The 13,843-nt window shown below is 52.0% G+C and overlaps 1 protein-coding gene across 1 annotated transcript; it reads left to right on the forward strand.

Annotated features, from left to right (window-relative positions):
• The first annotated feature begins 689 nt into the window (after nucleotides 1-689).
• Nucleotides 690-9,080, forward strand: LOC119746310. The gene is made up of 2 exons (XM_038223186.1): nucleotides 690-1,656; nucleotides 7,930-9,080. Exon 2 carries the CDS (start codon nucleotides 8,554-8,556, stop codon nucleotides 9,049-9,051), a length of 498 nt encoding a protein of 165 aa, XP_038079114.1. The 5' UTR covers nucleotides 690-1,656; nucleotides 7,930-8,553; the 3' UTR covers nucleotides 9,052-9,080.
• The last annotated feature ends 4,763 nt before the right edge of the window (nucleotides 9,081-13,843 follow it).

The raw sequence follows: 13,843 nt of genomic DNA on the forward strand, positions 1-13,843 counted from the left end.
AAAGAGACCGAACGATGGCAAACTTATGTATCACTGCGCTTTGTTTACATAAACATAGCTTAATGAAAGAGAGCCTAGTATGAAATATATCCCCTTGAAACTAGATAAATTGGGATTTCCTTAACTACCCCACATAATAGAATCATTACAAAATCAATTAATACAAAAGATCTCGTAGTTATTTGAAGTAAAGTGTGGGTCTATTTTCCAACGGCGCACGGACATCTTTGATTAGACCGTGCAGAGCACTTTGCGGCGGCAACTCCCTATTAAAGGAGCACGCTGCGCTATCATTAAAGGGGCAACTAGTCATCATTATCAAATCCCCACAGACATATATTAATTGCTACATAAATTAGATGTCAAACAAGAAATATGTTTTTCAAGATGCAACTCAAAATCACATGGGGAATGAAAGCTTAACTGCAGGATAGTATGTGAGCAGTTAAAAGTATGTCGGCTGTCAATTGAAAAGGTTTCTGACACAGCACCTTGTATACCCTTCATCGAGGTGCGCTATAGAATGGGTCTCATATTTCTCATTTAAACTTCATTTACCTGTCTTTAAAATAGACATTATTACCAGCGCTTTGAGTACCTAATTGTTGGTAGATACGTGTGCTATATAAGACTGGTATTATTATTTTTATTATTATCATTATTATCCGAGTCCCTGCAAGTCCCTGCAAGTCCCTGCAAGTCCCTGCATGGCTATCACAATTAAGTCCATCACAAGTCCTTCAGTCTCAATCAAGTCACTATCATTCAAGTGAACTTTTACAAAAGCAGTCCTTTGTCATTGTTCATCGCTTTACTTGTGACTGGACTTGTGAAAGGACTTGTGAAAGGACTTGTGATGGATCGAAAACAACACTGAACACTTGTATTGGTGCTACATTGTTCCCTTTGTTTGTCTCGATCCTCAACCAAACCTCGGTAGACTATACCTTCCAGGTGATGTGTAAAAGGTATTCCAAGGTCCAAGGAATTCGGTTTTTTTGAGGAGAGGTTCTTCACTGAGGGATGATGTGTCCTGCACGATGAGGGCCTGAGGGAGGGGTTTCCCCAGCCATATGACAATGATGAATTTATTCTAAAACATTACTTTCTAATAAGACATTAAACAGAGCGAGCGTAAAGTTGTTTGTTATACATGTAAACAAAAATGAGATTATATGTTTTTAAAGATAAGAGCTCCATGCAGGGCACATGTATTAATTTATGTAAATACTAGCAGTTCTATTACATTTGTATACTATCAATGGCATAACTAGGGTTAAACTTCTCTGGGGCACCAGGGGTTGCACATGTTTTTTTAAGGGGATACTGAATATATATACTGTGGCGTCCGTGCCGGTCGGCCGCCAGAGGGCACCAGCGCGGTTCCACGGTGGAGCCGCGCAGTGGAGCCCCTGGTGGTCGGCCGGGGAGGCCCGTTCTTCCGGGCGGCGCATGCGCAGTAGGGTTGTTGTTGCCTCGTTGCTGAAGAGAATAGTTGTGTTTTGTGGTGTACGTTTTTGTGAGGAATAAACAGCCTAGAGCCAGCAGAAACGAGTATACCTGTGTTGGAGTACTTTTTGAGTGCGTGTGAGGAACCCCAGAATTGTTCTACGCTACATTGGTGGCAGTGGCGGCACGCAGAAGGCGGAAAAACAGGTATTTTTTCAGAGATTTTCTGCAATGAAATCAGGAGATCACGGAAGTCTGGCACCCAACTCGCCACACGGCGAGGAGGCAGGCTGGAGTGCGGGCTCACGGAGTGGGGGCCCGTCTAGTGGATCGGCCGGCAGTACCTTCGTCACGTCACGGTGGACGAGTTGGAATCCTTTTTGCGGGATAGTCCGGGGAATTTTGGTTGGAGGAAAGGGGAAACAAGGGGGTTTCGGGGGACGGATTTTCTCATGAGGGAGGATGTGGGGGATGGTAAAGTGGAATTTCGGGACTTTGGCGGGGGGTTAAGTCATTGCAGTACGTCTACCCCTGCGGGGGGTGGGCATGCTCATTACCATAAATTATCAATGACTGGTACCCTGTCCCACGAGGGGCCGCCTCGTGCTGTAGACGGCGGCGCAGCAGACAGTTCGCTCCATGCGGAGCGATCCCGATTTGTGCTGTCCGATGCAGCGGGGGCAGGGCTTCGTCGGGACATACCCCAGATATTCTGTTATAACACAGTACAGGCCAGGTCCCACGAGGGGTCGCCCCGTGCTGTAGACGATGGCGCAATAGATGGTTTGTTCCACTCAGAGCGATCCCGATTTGTGCTGTCCGATGCAGCGGGGGCGGGGCTTCGTCGGGACATACCCCAGTTTGCTGGTAATAACACAGTACATGCCAGGTCCCGCGAGGGGCCGCCCCGTGCTGTAGACGCTGGCGCAGCAGACGTCTCGTTCCATTCGGAGCGATTCCGAGCTGTGCTGGTTGATGCAGCGGGTTGTGGGTTTCGTCCTGGGGCAACCCACAACCCATACACTCATGAAAATAGTGCTAGGCCCCACATGGAAGCACCACTCAGTGCTTACATGGATACGACAGGTGCGGCCTCCCATTCGGGGCACCCCCAAGCTGGATTTGCCCATATACCGGGAGCGGGAAACCGTCCGAGCGCGCCTCAGGCGGCACGACTGGGAGTGGATCTCCCCCAGCAGTACGTTCGTCCCCACTATCGCAGTATGGCGAGTCCTGACCTCCACTCGGAGCAGGCTCGCACTGCACGAATCAATGGAGTGGAGCCCATGGAGTTGCTCCGCGCACAAGTCAATGGACGGGAGCCCGTAGAGTTGCTCCGCACACGAGTCAATGGGGCGGAGCCGACGGAGTTGCTCCGCACGGGAGTCTATGGGGCAGAGCCGACAGAGTTGCTCCGCGCACGAGTCAATGGAGTGGAGCCCGTGGAGTTGCTTCGCACACGAGTCGATGGACGGGAGCCCGCAGAGTTGCTCCGCACACAAGTCAATGGACGGGAGCCCGTAGAGTTGCTCCGCGCACGGATCAATGGAGCGGAGCCGGCAGGGGTGCTCCGCACGGACGTCTATGGCGCAGAGCCAACAGAGCTGCTCCACACGGGAGTCTATGGCGCGGAGCCAGTGGAGTTGCTCTGCACACGAGTCAATGGGGCGGAGCCGGCAAGGTTGCTCCGCACACAAGCCAATGGGGCGGAGCCGGCAAGGTTGCTCCGCACGGACGTCTATGGCGCGGAGCCGATAGAGCTGCTCCGTACGGGAGTCAATTGGGCAGAGCTGCTCCGCAGACAGGCCAATGGGGCGGAGCCGGCAAGGTTGCTCCTCGCACAAACCAATGGGACGAGATAACTCTGCACGGGAGTCAATGGAACCGGGTTGCTCTGCACACAAGCCAACGGAGCGGAACCGACCTGGCTGCTCGGCCGTACACCACTGCAATTGGGGGATCCCATGGGATGTCACCACCCGGTGCTCCCAGGGGGGACCGACCCAGTTTCTGCCGTTACGGGACGGCAGGCTGTAGGCGATGTTTGGGCGGCCCCTAAACAGACGGGGGAAAGCGCTACCCCAGTGCCAGTCAAGCGGGGAACTGCGACGCCTGATCACCTCGGGCCGGGGGGTCGGAGACCACTGATGCTCCCCAACAGGTTTGACGGGATCTCGTCGTGGTCGGACTACTTGATCCATTTCGAGAGTGTGGCAGCAGTCAATCAGTGGAGTGAGGCGGAGAAGGCGATGTTCCTTGCATCTCACCTAAAGGGTGCAGCTCAGGAGGCATTGGCGGATATGACACCAGAGGCATGGAAGGAATATTCCTCCATCTTGGAAAACTTCGAGCAACGGTTTGGCGAGACAGCACAGATTCCGCTACACCGGGCACAGCTGTCTATGCGTACGAGGGGCCGGGACGAGTCACTTGGTAGCCTAGGACAATCAATCTACCGAAGTGGCCCACGCAGGCCCGTGAGGATTTGGCGGTTGAGGCTTTCCGCAATGCCCTGGGAGAAGAACAGCTGCAGCTTAACATCTTCTCCAGGAAAGCGACGACTTTGACCGAGGCAGTCACTCACGCGACCGAAATGAAAGCATTTCTGGAGTCGCAAGCGCAGAACAGAAAAAAGAAACCGATGGCTAGGGACGTGAGGTCGGTAGCCCAGCCTCCTCCAACCCCTGCCGAGGAATCCAAATCGGCCCCCCGGGCCGTGTATACACCAGGTGCGCGTGCCCAGGTGGAGTGCTATGGGTGCCACGAATTTGGACACATCAGACGGTACTGCCCCCATCAGAAACGGCAGTCTGCCTCCTTCCAGCCACGACCACAGAAAGAGGAAACACCGAAACTTCCTGTGCCGGAGCCGGCTGTTCGGGCCAGACCGGCCTCAGGTGGGATGTCTAAGGCGAACTACGTGGCGGGGAGGATCGCGGGGAAACCAGTGCGTTGCCTCCTAGACACCGGAGCAACAGTGAGTCTGATTTCGGAGCGAATCTACAACGCCTGGCTCGGTGCCAAGAGACCGAACCTCCTTCCATCATCTCCAGCTCTGAGGATGGCGGACGGCAGCCCCATGCCGACAAGAGGGGGGAGGGGGGGGGGCAACTTCGACCTACAAGTGGGGGATCTGCGCGCAAACCACACCTTTACCGTGGCCGATATAGAGCCAGACGTGATACTCGGAATTGATTTCTTGTCAAAGTATCACTGCGAATGGCGATGGGGAGACAACGCTGTCATCATTAACGGGAAGGCGGTCCCCTTGGGAAGTGTTATGCACAAACCCATGGTGGCGAGAGTGCAGGTGACGGAGAACATGATAATCCCAGCTCGTCACGAGGCGATCCTCACGGGGGAGATAAAGACTGAACCACGGATGGGAGTCGGGTTGGTTTACCCCAGCTTGGAGGCTACGGACAATTGCCGGGTCGCGGTCGCTACCGGCCTGGTTGACACAAACAATGGAACCGTGCCGGTTCGGGTTTTTAACCCGACGACCGACCCTGTAACGGTCTACAAAGGCAGCCGCTTGGCTCTCTTCTCACCGATGGAGGGTCTGGATGTGATTGAGCTGGAGGACGGGCAACAAGGATCTGCCGTCAACCACCTCCCTTTGGAAGACACCAGACAGAGGACGGATGCCCAGAGAGAGGTACCGTCCCATCTGCAAGACCTCCTGGAGCGAGGAGCCGCGAACCTTGACCGTGTTGAACGTTCCCGACTGGCTGATTTGCTGACGGAATTCGCTGGAGCATTCACCGGCCCAGACGGCAAACTTGGTCAGACCGTACTGACCCGACACACAATAAATACAGGGACAGCAACGCCTATACGTCAACCGCCGAGGACATTGCCGATACATAAACGGCAAGAAGCCGACCGGCAGGTAAAACAGATGCTCCAGGACGGCGTGGTCGAGCCCTCCCACAGCCCTTGGTCATCCCCTGTGGTGCTGGTCCGGAAGAAGGATGGGTCTGTCCGGTTCTGCGTCGACTACCCGAAAGTCAATGAGGTCACAATGAAGGACGCCTACCCCATCCCCAGAATCGAGGACAACCTTGACGCTTTGAGCGGGGCGAAGTGGTTCAGCACCCTTGATCTGGCCAGTGGCTACTGGCAAGTCGGCATGGACCAGGGTGACCGGGAGAAGACGGCTTTTGGGATGCAAAACGGCCTGTACCAGTTCACCGTTATGCCCCTTGGCCTTTGCAACGCTCCTGCGACATTTGAGCGTCTGATGGAGCAAGTGTTGAGGAGGTTGCAGTGGCAGGTGGTGGTAGTCTACCTGGATGACGTGATCGTGTGGGGGGCAGACTTCGAGGAACACCACAAGCGGCTGACCACGGTCCTGGAGCGATTCCGAGCCACCGGCCTGAAGCTCAAACCGAAGAAATGCGATCTCTTCAAGACGGAGGTGTCCTTCTTGGGTCACCTCGTGTCGGCCGAGGGAGTAAGGACGGATCCGGAAAAGGTCGCGGCCATCAGGAACTGACCGCAACCAGCAAACCTGACTCAAGTACGGAGTTTCCTGGGCCTCGCGTCCTACTACAGGCGCTTCATTGCGAACTTCGCCGAGATTGCCTGCCCCCTCCATGCCCTTACCACCAAGAGCCAAAGGGCGTTCTCCTGGTCGAGTGCTTGCCAGTCAGCATTGGAGCACCTCAAGGATGCTGGGAAGACGCAACCAGGGGAGGTGCAGGTGGGAGCCGTTACGGGGGCTGGGCAGGAAGAAGCCACCACGACGGAAGGGCTCCTGGAAGCCTGGGACCAGGAAGAACTCAAACAGGAACAACGTAGTGACCCAGAGCTGGACAAGATCGTGCGGTGGCTGGAAGACGGGGTCCCCAAACCCAGCTGGCAGGACGTCTCGGCGCTGGGTGAAGGCCCGAAGTACTGGTGGGCTAAGTGGGAGACGCTGCGGCTGTCCCAGGGCGTATTGCAGGTGAAGTGGGAGCAGCCCAATGGCGAACCGCCGGTATGGAAGGTCGTGGTACCACGGGTGAAAGTCGACGACGTCTTGCGACTGGCGCATGACAATAGGACTTCAGGACATTTGGGGATTACCCGGACCGTCGCGCGGCTGAGATAGGCTCCGGTGTTCTGGAGGGAGATGCGACGCCAGGCAGAAGAGTGGTGTCAAAAGTGCCACATGTGCGGGTCAAAGAAGTCACCTCCTCGACCCCTCAAGGCCCCACTTCAACAGTACCTGGTAGGGGCTCCGATGGAGCGCCTTGCGATCGACCTCACGGGTCGATTTCCAAGGACGAGGACAGGGAATTCTAGCATCATGGTGGTGGCAGACTACTTTACGAAGTGGGTGGAGGCGTTTCCGATCCCGGACCAGACTGCTCAGACTTTCGCCAGAGTCCTTGTCGAACAGGTCATCACCCGGTTTGGGGCTTCCCTCGAGATCCACACGGATCAAGGGAGGGAGTTCGAAGCCGAGCTCTTCCAGGGCACCTGTAAGCTGCTCGGCGTCCAAAAGACCCGCACCACGCCATTCCACCCCCAGTCCGATGGGATGGTGGAGCGGTACAACCGCACAGTCAAGACGATGCTGAGCCTGTTTGTTCATGAGAACCAGGACGATTGGGATGAACACCTACCGTACGTGATGATGGCGTACCGCTCCTCCCAGCACGACAGCACAAAATTCACGCCCAACATGCTGATGTTTGGCCGAGAAGTGCGACTTCCGTTGGACCTGGTGGTGGGCCAGCCGGAGAAACCAAAGGCAGGCGCAGCAGAGCACGAATATGTGGAGGGGTTGAGGACAAAGATAGAGTGCGCCCACGAGTTTGCCCGTCATTATCTGCGGAAGAGCCAGGCATATCAAAAGCGACATTACGATCGTCGAGCAGAAAGTGCCAGCTATATACCTGGCCAACCTGTGTGGTTGTATACCCCCTCCAAGAAAGTGGGTCGCACGCCCAAGTTGCAGTGCTGGTGGGACGGGCCCTTCGTGGTGACACAGAAGATCGATGATGTCACGTTCCGCGTGCAAAAATCCCCTCGAGCCAAAGCCAAGGTGGTTCATTCCAATCGGCTTAAGCCGTATCTGGGCGACGCCGAAGTGGACTGGTGGAGGCGCGTAGCGCAGAACCTGCCAAAAGGGGGACCGCCACCAACCCAAGACCAGGAGGTGACACTACCACCGAGTCCGTCGACTGACACTACCTGGGAGGACCGGCCAGCCGGGGTGGGTGGTCAGTTAGCCAAGGAGGGACCACTACCAGTTCAGACGGGGAAGGGGACACTGCCACCGGAGGCGACGGCGGCTGCCGCCCCAGAAGGACCAGGCAGCGAGGACGCCGGATCTGATGCAGAATTGGCCAAGCCCGAAGGGGGACAGCCCTCTTCACCACCATCGGCGCTGGCTCCTGGGAGAGTCACCCGGGGTGGCCGGAAGATAATCCGACCAAGCCGTTATTGCCAACAAATAACCAAATGCTCTTCTTCTTCTTCCCCCTGCAGGATGGACCCGGCCCCGATTCATTGCCCGCACTGTGACCAGACGTTCGGGAGGAGGAGGAACTTACAGAGGCACCTAAACACCGCGTGTGTGGCGCTCCACCCGGAGCGCCCATACCCCTGCCAGAGAGGGTGTGGAGTTCGGTTTTTTAGGGCCGATGTCCGCGCCAGACAACACCATTTCTGCCAAGGGGACAGCGTGGCCGTGGTGATGGCGGAGGCCGATGCGCTGGAGGTGCACGCCAGTGACGACGACATGGGACAGGCCCCGTCCCCGCCTCATCTCTCCTGGCAAGGGACCCCAGACCCACCTCCATTCGGACGGTGTGGTCCGGCAGGACGGTCCCCGTCGCCGCCGCCACTAAGAAGCAGGTAAGTCCAGTGTCGTCAGGGGGGCCGGGGGGCTGCGACCACCTGGAGCGGTCCTTCCGGCCTTCCCGACCTGAACAGGACAGGTCGCCTGGTCGGCGGAGCCGGGACCGGGCCGAGCGACCCTGCCAGCCACCACCCCGGCGGAGTCCCGACCGGCGGTTCCCCTGGAGCCGTGCCCAGGGCAGGCGTCCTCGCTTCAGCAGGGCAGCGGAAGCAAGCCCTGGTCGCCCCCAGCCGACACGGGCGGAAGGCGAAATGCAGACGGAACCCCCGATGTCCCCTGAGGGTCCGGTCCAACCGTGGCATGGCCAGCGGAGGGTTCTGCCGGCCGGGTCTCGGGTGAGCCTTCTGGACGGGACCTCACTGCGACAGGAGACGGCGGGCGCCCTCCACCCAGACAACACCACCAGGGAGGCCGCCACGCACATGCTGGAACCCCTGTGCGAGCATGCGCGGGACGAATGGCGGCTCGAAAGGACAGTCCATGGAGCAGACGAGGTCGGCCACCGGCTGATGCGGACACAGGTGGTCCACACCTATGAAGTGCCTGGGCGTCTCCTGCAGACGTACAAGGGACAGCAGTACGGCCAGCACTTCGTAGATCCCTCCGTGTCCGCTCAACCTTCACTGGGAGGAATGCTGCCCCCTGGAGCGCCTCCGCCCCCGCGCTACCCCGATGGTGTCCCCCTAGAGTTCTGGGAGCAGCTGTTCCGGCAAACGGAGTTTCAGCGCCGGCCGCCACCCACCAACTAAACCTTAGACTTGTTCTTTGATTTCTTGTTCTTTCCTTGTATTTTCTTTTTTTTTTTTTTTTTGAATGCTGTAGTCTTCCTTGTTGTCCGGTTGCGGATGCCGGCGCCCTGTTTGGGGACAAACAAGGTCCTCGAAGGGGGCGGTGTGGCTTCCGTGCCGGTCGGCCGCCAGAGGGCACCAGCGCGGTTCCACGGTGGAACCGCGCAGTGGAGCCCCTGGTGGCCGGCCGGGGAGGCCCGTTCTTCCGGGCGGCGCATGCGCAGTAGGGTTGTTGTTGCCTCGTTGCTGAAGAGAATAGTTGTGTTTTGCGGTGTACGTTTTTGTAAGGAATAAACATCCTAGAGCCAGCAGAAACGAGTATACCTGTGTTGGAGTCCTTTTTGAGTGCGTGTGAGGAACCCCAGAATTGTTCTACGCTACAATGAGGGGTCAAGGGTCATCGGTGTGTCAGCAACGTTTTCAGATAGCTCTGTGCTATCTTTTTTAAATCTGCTTTTTTAGCTATTTTTCGTTTACCATCTTAGTTTCTCTTGTTCATGAATGTATTCTTAACTGCTCCAAGTTTCGACTGAGCCGTGCATTTTTGCACTTTTAACTTTTCTTCGATGATATTTTCGCTGTTTTTGATGTGACCACATGGATTCTTTTTGATGTCACATGTACATGCACCCTGTTTAGTCATCGAACTCGTACTCGTAGCAAGTGGAGTGGACTCCTTTTTACTTATGTGCACTTTGCACTTTTAACTTTTTAACTTTTCTTCGATGATATTTTTACCATGGGTTACTTCAAAGTGCCATTCTTCATTATTTTTGGAACATTTTTTTGTGTGATTCTGAAGCTGTTTTCGCCTATGGAGTTCAATGACACAGCCATCATCAACTCATTTGATCGATCCCACTGGTCATCTACCTTCCACCCGTATCACCCTGGGGTCACCAAGGACATGCCGGTGAGTTTGTTCCATGTTGCAAGGTTATCATCAAATTGCTACAAGTACCACTTTGCCTCCAAGCCTTTTTGACTGTACCGAACAATTTGATCTGTCAAACTCGTTTGAGGCCTTAGCGGGTAGTAATGGTGGTGACTTGAGTATGGAGATTTCTGATACTGTGAACTACGGTCGTGGTGTGGGCAATCCCACCCATAGATCTAGCCCCAACCCTCGTTCTGCTAATGTCAGACAGAAGAAGACATGTAAACCCAAGACAAAATCCTTCAAGATTATCAATGTAAATTGCCAAAGTGTGAGATCAAAACTTGACAGGTTCCATGTACTTCTTGAAACTGAAGATCCAGATATAGTTACCGGTACCGAATCATGGTTAAACAGCACCATTACTAATGGAGAAATTTTCACAACGTCTTACCAGATATTCAGAAAGGATAGGCAGACAGGGGATTCTCACGGTGGCGTCTTCCTCGCTATCAAAAATACACTGATTGCTAATGAAGAGATTGATCTCCAAACTGACTGTGAAGGAATATGGGCTAGCATACGTGTTCATGGTGTCTCGCCACTGTATGTAGCTACATGTAGGTGCTTTCTATCGTCCCCCTACATCGGATGTAGAGTACATAAAAAATCTGGATTCTGCCCTCAGAAAAATCCCTCGTAATGCATCAATTTGGTTACTTTGGGATTTTAATCTCCCTGATGTGAACTGGGATCAGTATAAATTCAACCCTGGAGGGTCTTACGCTGGACAGAGTAAGACCATGATTGAAATTGCCCTTGACAACAACTTGAGTCAACAAGTAAAACAACCTACCAGACTTCATAACATACTGGACTTGTGCTTCACTAACTGCCCTTCCTTTGTGGAGAGTACCAATGTCATCCCAGGTGTAAGCGACCATGAAGCGGTTGTGGTTAACATACTAGTTAAACCAAAATTAGTTCGCCCAGCAAGAAGGAAGATACTGCTGTATGCCAAGGCCAATTATGCTGCTTTTGCTGACTGTATTAAGGATTTCGACAAAGAAATGACACCCGACTTCGTTGCTCAGAAGGATGTTAATCAACTTGTGAATGAACTTGACCATGTCATTCAAGATTCCATCAGCAAATTTATTCCATCCAAAATGACATCAACCAAGTGGAAACTGCCTTGGATAAACTGTTCTATCAAAAAGGGACATATGTAAGAAGAAGCGCCTATACAGGAAAGCTAGACAGCGTGATACACCCTCTGCATGGGACGCCTTAAAAAAAAAACACCGTAGAACGACTGACCGCAAAATTCGGAAAGCCAAGAAAGAATACATCCATGATGTCATCGGCTGTAGTCTCCAAAGCAACAACACAAAACCATTCTGGAATTTCATCAAAGCCCAAAGGCAGCAGATGTTTGGAATCTACACATTGACTGATTCATGGTGCCACTGTGATCTCTCCGATTGACAAGGCTAATGTGCTGAATGAACAATTTAGTTCAGTTTTCACAAACGAAAACCGGGACAGTTTCCCTACATTACCAGACTTAGCCGACATGCCAGAAATCCAAACACATCCAATTGGGGTAGAGAAATTACTGAAAGATCTGAAACCAAGCAAAGCACCAGGACCTGATGCCATACCTCCTAGAATCTTGAAAGAGTGCGCCTCTCCTTTTGCACCAGTTTATTCTAAGATCTTCCAAAAATCACTGGATACTGGATGTTTACCTAAAGCTTGGCTTGAAGCAAACGTCACGCCACTTTACAAGAAAGGTGATAGGAAAAATCCTGGTAATTACAGACCTGTGTCGTTGACGTCTATTCCATGTAATATACTAGAACATTATTTTACATCATCACATAACGATTCATCTCGACAAACATCAAGTACTGACGGATGCCCAGCATGGTTTTCGCAGAGGTCGCTCTTGTGACACCCAGTTAGCTGCTGTGACCCACGACAGCTTGGCTGGAATTATTAACAATAAGAGTCAATCTTACTTAATTGTAATGGACTTTAAGAAAGCATTTGACTCGGTGCCTCACCAACGTCTTTTGAGGAAACTCCACAACATCGGCATCAGGAACAATGCTCTGAAATGGATTGACTCATTTCTCACTCAACGTCAACAGCAAGTTGTTTTGGAGGGCACTTCTTCAAACAAGTCGAAGGTCATTTCTGGGGTTCCACAGGGGACAGTGCTGGGTCCTCTCCTGTTTTAGTATACATTAACGATCTGCCACAGAACATCAAATCGCATGTGAGACTCTTTGCAGATGACTGTGTCATGTACCGGGAAATAAAAACTGCAGCAGACCCTTGCATTCTTCAACAGGACATCAACACACTTGAAAAATGGGGAAAAGATTGGCACATGTCATTCAATGCCTCCAAGTGTCACACCATGAAGATCACCCACAAGAAGAACTCAGTCGACTCCAGTTATCACATGGGTAATACCAAACCACTAGAGGTTAAACACCATCCCTACCTGGGGGTTGAACTCAGTAATGATCTCAAGTGGTCCACTCACATTTATCAGATCATCTCTAAAGCCAATCGTATGTTCGGGCTACTCAAGAGAAACATCCACCACTGCAACAGTACCGCCAAGTCCATTGCGTATTAGACACTAGTCAGACCAAGGCTAGAATATTGTTCCGCCATTTGGGATCCTCATCATGCGTCGGATAAAAAGAAATTAGAAAGCATTCAACACAGAGCAGCTAGATTTGTTATGCAAGACTACAGCAGGGAGTCAAGCATCTCAGCAATGATGAATAAACTCAAATGGGACACTCTTCAAGATCGACGGACCAAAGTTTGATTAGTCACACTCTACAAAGAAACCCATGGGCTTACACCGTGTAATATGGAAGATTATCTGAACATCGTCAACTCATCAAGGGGGGTTTCTACTAGACAGACCGGACCTTTCTCATATAGAGTTGTTGGGGAATGGATGAGTCGATACACAATTCTTTGGTTGAGGACTGTGTTTACCGTGACTGTTTATTCCACAACAATTATGTTATTTACACATTGATTGATTGAACTGGATACAGTGAATTGAGACAAAGAGAACTGACGGTGAACTGACTGGATGAGCAGAACGAATTAACTGACTACATGATTGGAATTGAAACAGAATAGAAATTAGAATAGAATAGAATGAAGAACTGCTAGTGGAGCAGGACTTATATACTGGTGGAAACAGGAAGTCTTGAGAATAAGAAATACTTAAGAATGGGAAAACTTAGTCATATCTTGGTTTCCTTGAGTCTCAGAAAAGTGACTAGGAATGAGTAATATAGTTCCTTAAAACAATGATCTTGAAAGTAACTTGGTTGTACGAAGAAACTGACCAACGACTTGTGTGTGTGGGCAGTGAAGGTCATTTACTCTGTATAAAAGTATAGGGACTACACATTGCATAGGCACTGTGTGGGTGTATGTGTATACAAGGAAAACGATGAGTAATGCATTCAGGAGAATTAATCATTAAAAAGTTCAAAAGGAACATTGATAATTAAAGTGTGATAATTAACTAAGAATTAAGACAAATTGATAATTAAGAATTGATAATCTGAAAAACGCTACAGAGTCATCACCACAAATAAGGACTGCTTTCGTTACTCAATGTACCCAAAGACCATCCTAGAATGGAATCAACTTCACCCTAACATCCGCTCTTCACCTGACATTAAGACTTTCAGACTGGCACTGGACAACATCAACATTCAAGACCCGGCTTCCAAAACCCAATCAAGAATTTAGTTGCTGCACACCTGACCCTGACCAACGTACGTCGACAACCTTCTAGGTGTTTGTACGTTTATGGAACAGAAACAG

Source organism: Patiria miniata, unplaced genomic scaffold, assembly GCF_015706575.1.
Source record: "Patiria miniata isolate m_02_andy unplaced genomic scaffold, ASM1570657v1 HiC_scaffold_7, whole genome shotgun sequence".
Classification (NCBI taxonomy): domain Eukaryota; kingdom Metazoa; phylum Echinodermata; class Asteroidea; order Valvatida; family Asterinidae; genus Patiria; species Patiria miniata.